Source organism: Epinephelus lanceolatus, chromosome 17 (assembly GCF_041903045.1).
Source record: "Epinephelus lanceolatus isolate andai-2023 chromosome 17, ASM4190304v1, whole genome shotgun sequence".
Lineage (NCBI taxonomy): Eukaryota > Metazoa > Chordata > Actinopteri > Perciformes > Serranidae > Epinephelus > Epinephelus lanceolatus.
This window is the reverse complement of record NC_135750.1, coordinates 31531098-31543719: the sequence shown is the minus strand read 5'-3', so window position 1 is coordinate 31543719 and position 12622 is coordinate 31531098. Positions and strand designations below refer to the sequence as shown.

Here is a 12622-nt window from a genome sequence, read left to right as displayed (position 1 = left end):
TGACAGAGTGTCACTCCGATGTTCACAGGCACATCAAGCGTTTTGTTTTTACTCTGTTTGGTTTCACTTTGTTTTTCGTGTCGTGTCATTTTCTTGTTTTGAGCCGCGATCTGTTCAAAGAGACAACCTAGCGGAAAAAAAACCCTCACCGCTGGGTGTATGTCTGAATCATGTAAGAACAACAACAGGGAGAGGTCATTCACAGGCGGTCTAATTTAGTCTCCAGAGACATTTATGTTATTTTGTTTAATGAATCTGCCTCAGTGCTGACAGATTTGACAGATTTTGAAACTTGCTCAGAAACCCGCAGTGTGTCTGTTAGGTTTATGTAATGTGTCAGAGAGCTGGACTACAGAGCTCACCTTGTTCTCCTACAGGGACTCAGCGTTCTCTCCAAGCAAACACTTCTCGACACTTTCCCTGACAACTTGCCGTGATTTCTGCCCTGAGCACGACTATAGGTGAGGGGATGATTGCCAAGTGACCCAATAAGACTTTTTTTCCCCCTAAGACGAGATAAATTGGTGTGATGCCTGTCGGTGTGTGCGCTCATGTGTGAGAGTGTGTTTTGTTAGCGCGTCTGTCTAGTACTTGAAATTTCAAAACTATTTTTGATATCTTTTTGAAAGTGATATTTTTTTAGCCTTCAATAACTCACAGCAAAATGTGTTCTGCAAGATGAGATTCCACTTCAGTGTCACCTGAAAGGCATATTTGTGCAGATTGGTATTGTTAGAAGAAGAAAGATTGGGCTACATTCTGCCTGACAGCGCACAAAAACAATCTGCACAAAATCTACAGGAATACTCAAAAAAAAGTATGAAATACTCCACAAAGTGAAGAAAAGTTTGCTCCCCCACAGAGGCCAGCAGCTTACATTTTATTATCTTTCGTGTCATCAAAATATGAAATGTTCATAATGAGTCTGATGATGAGTGGTATTAAATTGGTGGGTAATGATGGTGATGATATTTTAAGCGCTGATGAGTGGGTTGAATGGTATTGGCTGGATGTACTCCAGATTTTGCTATGCTGATCTACATTATTCCATGTGAGCTATTTTACATATTTTAATTGTAATTTCTATGGTTTGTAAGACAGATGTATTTTTTGTGTTAAATCCATATGCCATAGTTCACCTGGTTCCAGATTTCCTCTTGGGTACTAAATAGCTGTATTCACCTCGAAGTTGAAACAATGGATTCTACTGGAGTCACACCATAAAACCATGTCCAAAAATAAATAGCGCTTTGGGGTGCCCACTACCCCTCCAAGACCCGCCACCTTAACGTGATGGAGGTTTGAGTGTCCCTGTGATCCTGGGAGCTGTGTTGTCAGGGCTTAAGCAAATGGTCACGTTTGTCCACACAGCCATGTTTCTCTCGATCTTAGCTTAATGCCCTACTTCTCCCCTTCATAGCTCTGACATCCCACCAAAGGTAACTTATTTAGAGATGGTGTTCTGTTTATTTTTGTTATTGACAATGACAACACATCTCCACGAAAAGACCAAAATCATAAATAAAAATACCCTGTCCATAGCACTCAACACACTCAAACAAGCTTTGGCCACACAGAGAATACTAGTTGGTAGGATCAATACATGGTTAGTTTCAGTCTTTTCATGGGTCTATGGATGCTTTGATATGTTTTGACAGGTTTTTGCTGTGATTTTTGGTCACCACAGAAAATTGTTGTGAATCCAAGCTGACTATTGCTGCCATGCTTCACAAAAGAGCAAAAAGTTGAAAATCTGACAAAACAAGTGAATGATACACATCTGGTGCATTATTATATACAAGTGCAGTGCCTGTCAAAGCGTGCATGTTCAGGCAGATTTCTTGGCGTCTGGTATTGCTGCTTGTAGCTTTTTCTAGAACCACTCATTCAAACAACTTCACACTCAACACTGCGCTTCCGTGGGTCCTAAGCAATGCACCTGCTATGACACAGTTGCATTCCCTAGCAGTGCTGAAGTAAAATTATTTGCTGATAGTTAGCTATTTGGGACCAGGCTATTTCTGGTCCCAAATAGCTAGCTGAAGAAAATGAAAAAAAAGAAAAGCCTTTCTTCTGAAAGTTACATCACTGATGCTTGAAATGTTTGAGTTTGCTACAATGTAACATCTATTACATATCTCTCATCTGTTCAAATGGACTGTAGCAGGCGAGGGGAAGCAAGCTCAACCCAGCGTGCCATTCAGCGGTGTAACAGTTAACAGGGGCCCCATCTCAATACACAAAAGCACTGCTAATAAATATGTCCCATAGATCTCAAGAGCTTGCACTCAACACTGCGATTCTGTGGGTCCTCTGCAACACACCCGCCAAGGTCGTTCAGATGAGCGGTTGTCAAGAAAATGGAAGAACAGACAGACAAAGACTATTTAGTTCAAATTTACTGCAGCAGGATGGAATGCGTTTGATTGACTCAAAATAAACTACAGCGCCATGTTCATCATATTGAATGAACATGTTACCCAGTGTAACAGAGTGGCTCATTGATGTGTTATTAATAGGTTTTGGACGACAATGGAGCTCTATGGCACAGACGAATAAGATATATCAGGCTTTGGCTCCACAGACAATACTTGTTACTTGTCCATGAATTGTTAGTTTTTAAGTCTTTTCATGGGAGGGGAAGTGCCATATGTTACTATAGATGCTTTGTTTTTTTACTGTGGTACTTGATCACCACAGAAAAGTGTTGTGAATCCAAGCTGACTATTGCTGCCATCCTTCATGAAGGAGCAAAAAGATGAAAACCTGACAAAGTGTCAAACAGCGCATCATATCCATAGACTCTATACAACAGTGGGTGTATGTTATGTCATCCATTGGTTTGTGGACTTGCATTTTGAAGTCTTGAGTTTGGTGTTTTGACCATTGCCATCTTGAATTTTTGGCGCCAGAATTGACCATATTTGGATGAGAGGGTTCTCTAAAGGTTCATACAGTTGTCATGAACAGGGAAATTACCTTAGAGACCAAAAACATTTATTGTACCAGCCTGTAAACATGTTTATTTCTGCTCTAAAGTTAGGCATTTTAAAGTGGGGGTTGATAGGGAGTTTAATTATATCTTGAAATGAGGTGATACAAACTACTTTAATACCATCAAAACCTGTGTGCAAAATTTGCTACAAATAAATACACTAATGGCTTTTAATGTCCCATAAACTACCACTACAAAATGGTTTGTATTTCCATTTAACACTGGTTTTGAGTGTTTTACCTCAATAATCACATCAAATATACTTAGCACTGCTGTTGACTATATTCCAACACATTTCCAAAGTGTCTTTAAGGCAGCAACTGTCTTTAGATCATTTCACAACAGTTTTAAAATCAAGTTCAAGAAACTGAGAAGTTGTGTGGTGAGAGGTAATCCATCACAGTAAGCATTACATTATTTATTGTTTGCACACACTAACTGCCTTCAAACCTCTCCTTGTTTGAGAATTCGAGAATCAGCTTCTGAAAACTTTACATTCAAAAGCAATGTTGTCAGAAAACCCAACTAGTATGGCTACCCAAATGAAACACTGTTGTTTGGTGACAGCGCTAGTCTCACCGCATAATGCAGATGGATTGGCTGTCAGCTGGTGTGTGCATGCAGACTCTGGGCCGTACCTCCATGACTGCCTTAGTGTGTTCCCCCAGGCAGGGCAGATCCTGAGTGGCCCCCAGGCACCGCACTGCCCAGGGCAGACTCTTCAAGACAGACGCAGCTCTCCTGAAGGCCTGGCATGGACCCTCAATCTCATTGAATTCATAGTTCTCCGCCAGCACTTCAAAAGCATCCTACAGGGACAGGCAGGCAAGGACAGGTGAAGGGAGAAGGACGAATAATGTAAGAGAGAAGATAACATGGGAATGATATTGTATAATAAGCATTACAGGGAGGACTTATTGCAGGAAACTCCAGTTGAATAAAACATTTAAACAAAGGAAAGACACAGAAAACCTAGGAAAGAAAGTGAGACCAAGCACAGATGTGTCAGGTGTGCACTCACATGTGAGGTGCACTGACCCGTACAGTAAACCAAAGAGGGAATGGAACTCCCTCCAGTTCTATCCTCCCCCCTTCATCACTCCTCTCTGTCTCTGTCACTGTCACTGTACAGTAGGACACGCTGCATGTTGGTTTTCTTCTGGATGACCGCACAGAGACATTAGAGGCTGGCGAACACCAAACAGAAACCTGTCATTTTCCATTTGTTCACAACAGGCTCCCCATGGGGGCAGCCATGGGCTCTCCCTTTACAAAGGCAACATGTTCAAATGCTTAAATAGGCTGTAGTCAATATCATGGAATAAATGAATCTATGAGACAGTACACAGCTCTACCAACAATCCTCTATTTTCTAAAGTTGTTTATTCAAAACTGCTATATTAATAATATATCAACTGACTACACATAGGGTTCACTTGTAGTGACAAACCACCAGATGACCCTACCGCCCTCGGCAACCAGGCTCACAACCAGAACCAAACAACAGACTAGCAGGTGAACACAATGGAATATTTAGCAACTGAAAGAGCCAGTCAGTGGACACACACAGAGCTAATAGAGGGGAGTATATTGGACCAGCATGTGTTGGGTGACCTGAAACATGTCTCTAAATTAATGCTAATAGGCCTTTTCCCAGAAGACAATAACATAAACCACGGTTCTGTTGTATTCAAATGTGTCAAAGTAAGCCTTGACAGTGCGACAGTGAGCCAGCATGCACAAAACCACTCAGGCATCGTTAATTGTGTTATCTACACCTGTGCTTTTCCCAATATGACAAGACAAAACGCCTGCTGTGAAAAATGCCTATGTTGCTCAGTGTCGGCTGGATGTGTAAAGAGGCAACTGTTTGCTAAAGAGTTGAAGGTTTACACTTAATACGGTGATATATCAATGTTATGGTGAAAACAGTAAACACTAGGGATGCTGGAATTTAGCAAATATTCAAGTCACGCTTATGACTAGAGTTAAGGACATACATTTATTAATACATTTTTTATTACGTTCTCTAAATTTAACTGCAATTTCACAAAACATTCATGAATTTTGGTGAACATAATAGCAATTTAACCACAAGAATGTAGCAACCTAAAATGGTGTGGTATATCACAAAGCAATAGAAAAACTGAAAATAATTATGTGAGATGAATGGATTACTTTTTCAGGCTTGTCCAAATCTGGCAAACATTTGATGAAAAATCTGAATGAGAAGAGATTAAACAAGACTAGGAGTCTACAGCCATGTTAGCGGCTATGACGCTGTAAGCACCACAGTGCTATGACATAAATGCTAACATCAGGATGCTAACATGCTCACAATGACAGAGCTATCATGCTGATGTTTCAAGCTGAAATAGAAAAGTTATTGAGTCAATGTTGATTGCACAATGCAACAATAGCTATAGAATAATGATGCCATGGGTGTTTAAATTGCTTCCCTATAGGCACTTTTACTGTTGGTAAATAGTATGATGGGTTTTTTGGTGGGTGGAGCTTGGCTGGAGGCAAAATAATTCTCCAGAGACATTAGCCAGCGCTGGCTAGCAAGTTCTGTTGCCTTCTTTTGGACAATGGAGGAGTTTGGAAATCCCAATCCGATTGCCGGAGTGCGCTCTGGCACAAACTTGACCGTTTGTAAATTCAGAGTGCTGTCAGAATGTATTGTTCGGTTATCCAGACAACCGCACTCTGGCAGAGTGCACTCTCGGCACGCTCTCTGAAGAGATGGAACAGCAGAGCACTGAGCCAAGTGAATGTGTGATTAACATAACCGAAACCCTGTTTATTCAACCAACAGGGCTTTCAGTTTAGTGTAGAGCGTCAGACTGAATTTACGAACATACCATGTCAGGTCACTCCAGGACCACAAGTGTTAGCCTACTTGAAACCATAAACACTGACCGACAGGACCAGATGATTTGACAAGACTGCTGAAGGTGGGATGGCCAGCTTTGTGGTTGATTACTATGCCAGTCTTATAAAGGAAGACTTCACTTGAACGGTTTCCTCCATTTTGTTTTGCTAACGAAGCTAACGTTAGCTGACCTCACTGTGATGTCGGCCCTTAAAAGGTCTATAAGCCTAGCTTTTTCCATGCAGTTCTGTCTGCCATTGGATAAAATTTCCTGCAAAAACAAAAGCTCAATTTACGGCACAAAGGAACTGTGTCAACCATTGCACAACCAAAACAGGATGAGGACAGCGGTTTTGTTTTCCCCAGTAGCTATCGGCTGTTATCCCCAGTTACCAAAGGGTGTCAGTGGAAGTTTGTAGTTTCCCCAGTGGGTGGCAGAAATGGTGGACGGTGAAACAACTGTAGTAGTCTAACTGTGGAAAACAAAATGTAGTGTGTCCTGTGTATTTGTTAGCTGCTAGGCTAAAAGAAAAGTGCTTTGTACATGACCACATGGTGGCGCTATTCTTAGCAAACCCTAATCAGTTATTTCTTATTCCATGTCTTGTTATTCTGTCATTTTTTAAATATCCTTATAGGCTAACTAGCACATATGAAGATTAAATTATTCTAGTAAACATCAAATCTTTACATTCAGAGTTTAAGCAATGGTTTGTCATTGCACTTCAAGAGAATGTGAGAGAAAACACTTCACCATCACATTTTGTGACACTGTTGTGCAGCTGAACATTTGTGCTGCTGCTGCTGAAGTGATGAGCCACTGTAGTGGAACCAAGTGGAGAGGAAAACATGTCACCACATGAGAGTTGGATCATCAGTATAGCCAGTCATTAGCTAAACAGGTAATATGTGGGCTACGACAAAACATTTCAAATGAGACTGCAGGTCTCTGAGATGGAGCAGGTTGGTGCAGTGAGGATCCAGGTGGGCTTTGTGCTTGTAATAATATGAGAACTCCCATTATTCCTAATAGGCAGCACTTTCCTGAAAAATGGAGCAAGTTTTTATTGAGGCAAGAAGGTGGAACTCTCTGAAATAAAGTGCCAGGTACGGTTCTTCCTACTCAGGCAACAGATTAAAAAAAAAACATGAACAATAAGTTGTCAGAAAACTACAGTATAGTATGTGAGCATTTATTCTAACTGCTCCCAGGAGATTTCTGTAGCACATCTAAAATTTCATAAAAAACTTACTTGATACAATCATCACATTTCACTGCTTTATCGAAGCGCATAACAGGAAATGTTAATGTGTCTCTGCATGAAAATCCTCAGGGTATTCTTCTTGCCAGAACCCCTAACGATTTTGTGTGTGCTTCTTTAAATGAGGTAAATGTGATAATTGTCTTTGTTTTGTTTTTTTCCCAAATTGTTGATGTGCCATCTCACTATGGAGTTTTAATTTGGCGTGTTATTACACCGAACACCTACGACAAAAAGTCATTTTCAACCCACACATTTTGTTATTAGCTTCAAATAATGTCATCTTGTCATTAGACATTTTAGAAAACATATTGTGCTTGATCAAAATCTTCCATTGTCTTTCCACCTTAATTTAAATTCTGTGTATTGATGTGGAATATTGTCTGTTATTGTAAGTCCATTTCTATATAATTCTATGATAATGATAAACAATGATACTGTGCAAAGATAATAAAAAATGTCTTTCTGCATTACACAAACCTAAACAAGACAGTTACCAAGCTACAATCTGCTTTCCCAGACCACCAAACAAAACCACTGGTTGTTTTCTGGCGACCTTTCGTGGCATTTCCACTGCTGTTTATGGCACCGAACCTGGGTGCCTTTAGTGGCACATCACGGCTTTTCTGAGCAGTATTTGAGCCACCAAATTTGGATGTCTTTTACAAAATCTAGGTGTGTCTAGTGGCAAATCACTGCTTTTGCCAGCGACATTTGAGCATCTTTTACTGAACCTGGGTGTTTTTCAACCACTGAACCTTGTTTTTTTTTGTTTTTTTTACCAAACTTGGGTGTTTTTAGAGGAACATCACGGTGTTTCCCCATGGCATTTGATCCACTGAGTCTGGCCAATTTCATTAGCACATCGCAGCATTTCCCAGCAGCATTTGAGCCACTGAAACTGTTTTTTTTTCACTGACCTGTCTCTGCTTTTCCATTAGCTTTTGTGCCACTAAACATGGGTGTTTTAAGCATAAACATTATCTTTTCCTGACCATAACCACATAGTTTTTGTGCTTAAACCTAGCCAAACCTTAAACACAACATTCTCAAGAAACTTACATTTTTACCATACCTACAATAAAATATTTACACAAAGTTTGCAGAAACATACAATGCAAATGTCTTTTCTTTTCTTTTTTTTTGGCGACAGCAAACAATTTGACTTTTTATAGTAGAAAAGACAAAGGTGTTACTCATAACATCAACAATGGCTCTATTCTATTCAAGTGTCACAACAAGCCCTGAAAAATTGCTTAGTGAAGCTTAAAAAAACAGGCAACTGAGTGTGTAGTTTCTCCCCTAAAACCTTACATAGCACAAGGAGCTTAGAAATTAGTTGGTAACAACTCATGCCATTTGGGTCAGCATTTCACATTATGCTAATTCTTGCATGCTGCTTCTCTGCCCTTTTCGGAATGCATGAATCAGTTATGTTTAAGAAAAAGACAATAATAGAAATACATATCAGCGAAATACCATAAAGCAGTCTGCTGGTGCACATTGCCTAAAAGAAAAATACTAAAAGCCTCTACAGGGACTAAAGCTGAGGAATTCTAAATCCAGGACCTGGACTTGACGCAGCCTAGTGTGACCAGAGCTCAGGACAGACTCAGATATATTTATGCCTTCGTTTCCTCTCCCCTAGCCAAGCCGCTATCTGAGGTCACTGCACCACCCACAGTCCTGTGCAGACATGCAGCCTCAGGTCAGTGAGCAGCAGACTTTAGTCCAGCTCACCCAGGAGATGCACTGACCCGTTTACTACAGCACATGGAAAGGGAATGACCCCTAACATCTGCACACACACACACACACACACACACACACATACAGCTGGGTCTCTTCACAGCATGCGACAAATAGGAAGGCAAGTTTGTAATTGGATAGGTGATGGGGCACGCTTATGTTATGCAAGTGTTTAGTGTATAGGATGTGTTACAAACACTGTCTGGATGTGTTTTGGCTGTTACTGGTTTGAGCTTCCCAGCATAGAACAACCAACTAGTCAACAATCAAAATCACTAGCCGACACGTTGTAGACTACCGCTGTAGACTAATTGTTCATCTGTGGGTCTAGCACAGTGCAGTAATAAACAGTTGAAATACATCTACTGTGCTACAGATATGCAATTTGAGGCACTTGTTGGGAACTTGTGGTTCAAAATATTAAAATGCCTTCCATAAGTCATTAATAACTATTGAAATAATGATTTATTATTTACTGATCATTTAATTTACAGTAAATCTGGGAGTGGGGGTGGGGGTGTACTTAGCTATTTGCAAAGTCAACTACCCAACAAGCTTACTACAACAAGTTCATAACAATAACTCATTGAATAGCAAGCAGCATATCACAGTTGACAAAAGTTAAATAGCCTTGCTTAGCCTGTACAGTTGTACTCATGTTGTGTCCACTTGTTATGTTACCAGTCCACGAGTGGAGAGAAGAGTTGCTTTGTCATGCTGCCTGCTAGCTGGCAGTTATCCATTAGCTGGATGAGCAAAGCCGAAAGAGTTGTGGTTCCTGGTGCAGTCCTTGCTATGCTGTGTTCCAGTGGTGCTGTGTATCCTTACAGAGTTAGCAGTTTGGCACTAACTCAGTTTCATTCTCCTTTGCTTGGAAAGTTAGCGTGTAAACTTTGTCTGCTGAAGGCACTAACTTGTCCAGAGTCTTCTACTATTTAGGAGAGTTCAGTGTGGCTACTTAAGCAGGCCACTGTCAGAAAGTAAAGAATCCTTCCTGCTGTGAGTGTGCAGAAAGGTGAGAAAAGCCGAGGGAGGGCACATTAGCTCCAGCTGCACAACCCTGCCTGCTAGGGTCCATTAAGAAGAAGGAAAGATTGGGTATAGAAGCCAGAGTTTGTTGGCCTTGTAACATCACTGGGTCACATGTCACAGTCACCAATGGGGATTGAAAATTGGGTCCATGGGCGGAATTTCACACTGAGGTGTGGAAAGTGAAGGATGCTGGGATATTGAGTGCAAATTGCTGATTATCAAATGAGGCCACAGCAGCCGTTTTCCAAGTAGGCTGACCTTACAGGACATGCCTTACATATCTAGTTTAGAGTTGCACAAATGAACAAACCATCCGTGAAGTCCAGTGGTCCCAACACACTGTAATTTTTGACAAGTCATAGTTGTCATGCGTGGCTTTAGCATTGCATTGCATTGCATTGCATTGTTGGTTGCTAAAGCAGCAGATATGCAGTAAGAGCAAGAGGCAGAAAGAACCCTTGTTGTTCACCCCAATGTATGCCTGACAGTGAGGAAATGCTTTATCAGTGCAGATAATGGAAGTAGTTAGGACAGCATTCCACTGTGTCAATGTGTCTGTAACTGTTATTACTGTTTATTTCAATGAGCCAATACATTTGTAAACTCAATGCAACCTGTAGACGTTTGTGTATATTGGCAAGAATGCTACAGTGTTTCACCAGTTATATCCAAAGCTGATCTTGTATTCAAACTGTCTGCACATGTTATCATACTGTATCATAAATATTCAGAGCTTTTCAGATGGCCCTGTTGTTGTTGAAGATAGATTGGCTTGAACAATCATTTTCTACATTATGCCATACTAGATGAACAGAATTTAAGCTGTTCAGAGGTTAAAAAATGAAAGACCCCTGCAATCCCTGCAAGAAATCGGTCGCTTCCATAACTGCAATCAAACAGTATCTCCAGCAGAGAGAAGCCTGCTGGAGGTTTAGTCCAATCAGATTGCGGCTTATTTGTAAACAACCTCTCAGAGCCAAGGACTTGGACTTTCATTTGTCAGGTAGACTCCAAATTAATGTTAAATTGCTCTGCGTCTGCTCGATGTGAAAATGAGCAACTGTTTGCCAACACATCAATTATGTCAATGTTGTGATGACAGGTTGTTGTGCTGCCCCCATGTGGCCACAAAATAATAATATTTGCAGGTTTAACTTCTGGGAGCAAACAAGTGAATTTCTCAAAATGATGGTGTATTTCTTCAGAACAGATCTTGATACAAGTGGAGTGACATAATTGCATCATTGTTTCTTGTAGCAAAATCACACTCAAGCAGAACATCCAATTATAATGATCTCACCTGAAGAAAAACAGAATTTTGAGACCTTACAAACAGACACACGCTCTCTGCAGACAGTCTGTCACCTGTCATGTTGTCGTAGCAGCTGCATGGAGTCAGCGCTGCCAGCTCATAAACCCACCCTGCATAGGCGCTCATCTTATTAATGAGGAGTTAAGGGACGTTGATATAGCACGCCGATTTACCCCCCGCCACCGGATATCACGGACATGCCTGCGAGTCATGTTCGCACAGCAGCCCGCCGCGCTGCATGTGCAAAAAGACACCATAAAAGGAGGTCAGAGAACCCACTGAGAAGAGTTTTAACACGATTAATGGCTAAGAGATTAATATTATCTATCCCATATCTAATGAATAAGTGGTGGACATTAATTCTGGATTTTTTTTCCTTGTGCAATTTTAAGGTTTATCTCAGATGAGGGAAAGCAGTTTCTTTAACTTTTGTTTTTACAAATGGCTTTACAGGGAATTTGAAGGCATCTGAATACGAAATCCAATAACATGTCATGGCAAAAGTAGTAAAATCTTTATACATCTTTCCAAAACACAAGCTCTGAACAAGCACTGCATGACCCATTGCTGATCTCTGTGGCTTTGTGTTTGTTAGCTCTTTAAGTTGAGAATGTTAACTCCACTGGGGGATGGAGGGAATCAATTTGATGCATTTAAGGTTCAGTGATCCCATACCCCCTCCGCCTATCTCCTCATCCATGGCGTTGCTCCTATCAATACATTGAAGGCCTTTTGCTGAAGGGAAGCAAATTCAGGATGTTTAGCCATTTCTCTCTGTACAACTTTCTCTCTTTTTTTTCTTTCCCTCCTCTCGTTAGTCTGGCAAACTGTGTGTGTTTGTGTATGTTGGTTTGAGTGTGTGTGTCTGTGTGTGTATATATGGTGTGTATTTGTGTTGCCATCAGAGAACAGGCATTCGATGCTGCATGTCAATCAGCCAAGACACAAATGTCAATTTTTTTGTCAGCATATGTCAGGCTTATGGTGAAATTATGACAGCAGAGGACTCATGGCTAAGCAGATTAAAAAAAAGAGAGGGTGTTGACTTGTGTGTGCAGACGGTGTGGATTTCCCAGCCACAGCGAGAGACAACAAGAGTGAAAGGGAGCACAGTAAGAACGGATAGACTGGGGAGGGGGGTGGGGGGTGTTAGACATAACAAAAGGGCAGGAGGAAGTGGTATGGGAGTGAAAGAGTGTGAGGCAGAGATGGTGAGGGATAAAGAGGGAGCAGGGATGAATAAATCAATAGTGCATGGCTGTGGAATGAAGGGCTGCTTGCTGCCAGTGTGTGATTGACACCTCACTGGGGTGCTGTTGCTGAGATGATGCTCATTCTCTCTTCCTGATCCTGACACCTCTCTGCACCACCTACTTCCTCCCCCTACGCCAGCACAC

General features: G+C 41.2%; 1 protein-coding gene across 1 annotated transcript in view; it reads right to left on the bottom strand.

Annotated features, from left to right (window-relative positions):
- The window catches only part of dntt (deoxynucleotidyltransferase, terminal), a 120416-nt gene that overhangs the window by 85279 nt on the left and 22515 nt on the right, over positions 1 to 12622 (bottom strand). Inside the window, exon 4 of the mRNA XM_033613582.2 lies at positions 3634 to 3804. Within this exon, the coding sequence (XP_033469473.1) occupies positions 3634 to 3804 (171 nt within the window). The remainder of the gene's footprint in view (positions 1 to 3633; positions 3805 to 12622) is intronic.